We start from the raw sequence: 2,846 nt of genomic DNA, 5'->3' as shown, positions 1-2,846 counted from the left end.
AGTCATTATATATATATATATATATGACCCGTATATATGACTATAGTGCTATTATATATATATAATAGCACTATAGGCAAAGAGGCGTGGTTGGTAAAATTTATGCTTCTAAAAAACCTTCACAGGGAGAACTCTCACGTGCACGCAATCACGCGTGTCTATTTTCGCTCGTCTTAATTCGAAACAACAGTGAATATTGTTCTTAGAGGTTGCAGCACTACCTCACGCGCTTCGCGCACAAAAAAACCTACCGCCAGATGGCAGGCGTGACTAGGCGAACATAGAGTCGCTTAATATAGAGGGACTCTATATAGAGGAGGTCTATATTAAGGAACACTAGGCAAACACCGCTATGATTTACTTCAACCGCCAGTACCGGAGGGTTGTCTAAAGCTGGGTTTACACTACTGACTTTATGCTGTCGAATTGGCGAATTGGATCAATTTCGCAATTATATACAACCGACAATCGACAGTGTAAACGTAAAAGTTGCGCGAGAAACTGGTTAATAGCAACTATAGTTATGTATTAGCAGGGAGATTAGAACATGTTCTATTTTCGCCAACTCTCTGTTGCCGAATTGCGAAATTGGTCCAATTCGCCAATTTGACAGCATAAAATCGGTAGTGTAAACCTAGATACAATAACGTAACCCAAACCCAGGATAGGTTTGGGTTATATTATTGTATCTAGTGTAAACCCAGCTTAAAATGGCAAACCGATTAGTTTGTCTAAAACCATAGTTAGTCAGTCAGCGTGATAGTCTCAACCCTTGGTTTGTCCGACATCGCTGTGTCGTAAATTAAGTACAACTACAACTAGTCTGAAAGTACTATCGGTGAATAAACTAATAACTAATAAACGAATAAATATAATAATAACGAATATAAGAGATTTATAATAAGAACGAATAATAATAACAACGAATAAACTATAAACGGGCTCTACTCCCAACCGGGTCATGCCGCCAAAGACTTGTAATGAACAATTAGAATGGTACACACTGCTTCTCTGCTTAGCACTCAGCAAATAGAGATAGAGTGCGGAAAAGTGAACTCGTTAACTTCCGTTGCCTTGATGCCAAATTCGGATACTGCAACGTACTACAACAAAAACTGAAACTGCGACTAAAAGGCGCAGATCTATATGAAAGCGCAATTAAAGCACTGACGCACGAGTTAACGAGAAAAACACTCGCCCCCTGGCGTCACCGCCGCAGAAACAAATAAACATACAGGCGTGAACAAAAATTTCCCGCACAGCCCTCCAGAAACAGCCGCCCGGAAGAAATTCCGCCGGAGATAAATGCAACGTGTTAAGGGAGCGGTGTCCTAGGCTAAGAAATTAAATATGACGCAACCATTTCGTTGGCGGAATTATTTGATCCAACGTCATTTCATGCACCCTGCCAAATCCCGTATATATAATATATATTTAGCTCTTGGCGACATGTATATACTGCCAGGTGCATCTGGCCGTGGGCTGTCCTATTACAGTGTTATTAACTATAAACACGAGGCACGAGACAGAAGTATGGTGAAACGACAGACAACACTATTTTTGTAGGAGCTACGACTATACTAATTCCAATGAAACCAACAAGTTTTGAGCAACACTGTCAACAACAGTTTGACCTGTCACATAGACGCCTGCATAAATATGAGCATGATTAGACACCAATCTGGTTGAAAAGGCGTATCGCACAATCCAAGGTAGCACTCATCACATAAGTGTACATTTCCCGCAAAATATATAGTTTTGTTGATTTTAGATCCAGTGATCACATTAAGGAATTCTAAATACTCGGATGTAGTCATGGGCGATTAGACAATTTTTGTTTCGGAGATATATCTCACGATTCATCAATTTCATAATCCAACTCGCATTTATCACATGACTTGTGGGAATCAGTTTTCCTGTTAAATATATCCTAAATTATATATAATAATATTATAATATAATTAAATATTAGCTGTATCCGAATTATGCCCACTGACTTCCAATCGCACATGGGAATTCTTAAACGCAAATGCTTGCAGCAATGTCACTGTCAATGTCAAAGCAAATAATATGCAAAATATGTTTTCCTTGAGAGCCAACAGATAGCGCCACACACTCACACTCGCCCCTGGAGGGAGCGTTTTGTTCTCGTGGCGCTGCTGGCGATGGTTTCCCACTTACTCGGGTGCTTCTTGAAGTAGATGACGCTGCCGACGATGATGAGAGCGATAGCTGCACACGCCACCGTGATGCCAACAATCATACCTGCAAGAGAGGGAGCAACAGCTAAGCTTGGGTCAATGACCACATGCTGCTGCTACAGCTGCTATAATTATGCTGGTACCACAGCACTACATGCCCCGTAGTTGTAGCAGTCGTTAACACCCACCCACTCGTCAGTCTGAACAGTAGACCATGTGGTGGAATTCAACTAGAGGAGGAAAAGCAGCAGGGATACTTCTACGAGCGCCCACACACAATTATATATCGATATTTAAACCGATCGTCCAACCGACGAGTAAAAGCTCTTGCTAATATATATATATGTATACATATCAGGAGTAGATAATAGGGAGGAGTGTGACATCAATAAACAAGGGAAACTCGTCATTTACTAGCCTTAGAATACCTACGATTTACTACGCGTAACTCATCCAACTCGAGCTCAAATCGGACACAGTACATTCGCCAATCATCGTGCGAAATCGTTTCCTCGTAGACACCCGCAATCCGGAGATACAGCCTAAAACGTACGACACGATTCTCCATTCTTTGGCCATCAATCCACCGCCATTGCGCGCCTATAATTCAGACAAAAGGCAGCAACACTGCCGCGCAGTCGCTGT

At 41.6% G+C, this 2,846-nt stretch overlaps 1 protein-coding gene across 1 annotated transcript in view; it reads right to left on the bottom strand.

Moving 5' to 3' along the window:
* Positions 1 to 1,435: 1,435 nt before the first annotated feature.
* LOC106806797 (protein DD3-3-like) overlaps positions 1,436 to 2,846 on the bottom strand; it is a 26,678-nt gene continuing 25,267 nt past the window's right edge. Inside the window, exon 16 of the mRNA XM_014808878.1 lies at positions 1,436 to 2,265. Within this exon, the coding sequence (XP_014664364.1) occupies positions 2,117 to 2,265 (149 nt within the window). The 3' untranslated portion in view covers positions 1,436 to 2,116. The remainder of the gene's footprint in view (positions 2,266 to 2,846) is intronic.

The sequence above is a fragment of the Priapulus caudatus genome, unplaced genomic scaffold (assembly GCF_000485595.1).
Source record: "Priapulus caudatus unplaced genomic scaffold, Priapulus_caudatus-5.0.1 Scaffold180, whole genome shotgun sequence".
NCBI classification, from domain to species: Eukaryota; Metazoa; Priapulida; class Priapulimorpha; order Priapulimorphida; family Priapulidae; genus Priapulus; species Priapulus caudatus.
This window is presented reverse-complemented; position numbering and strand designations above follow the sequence as displayed.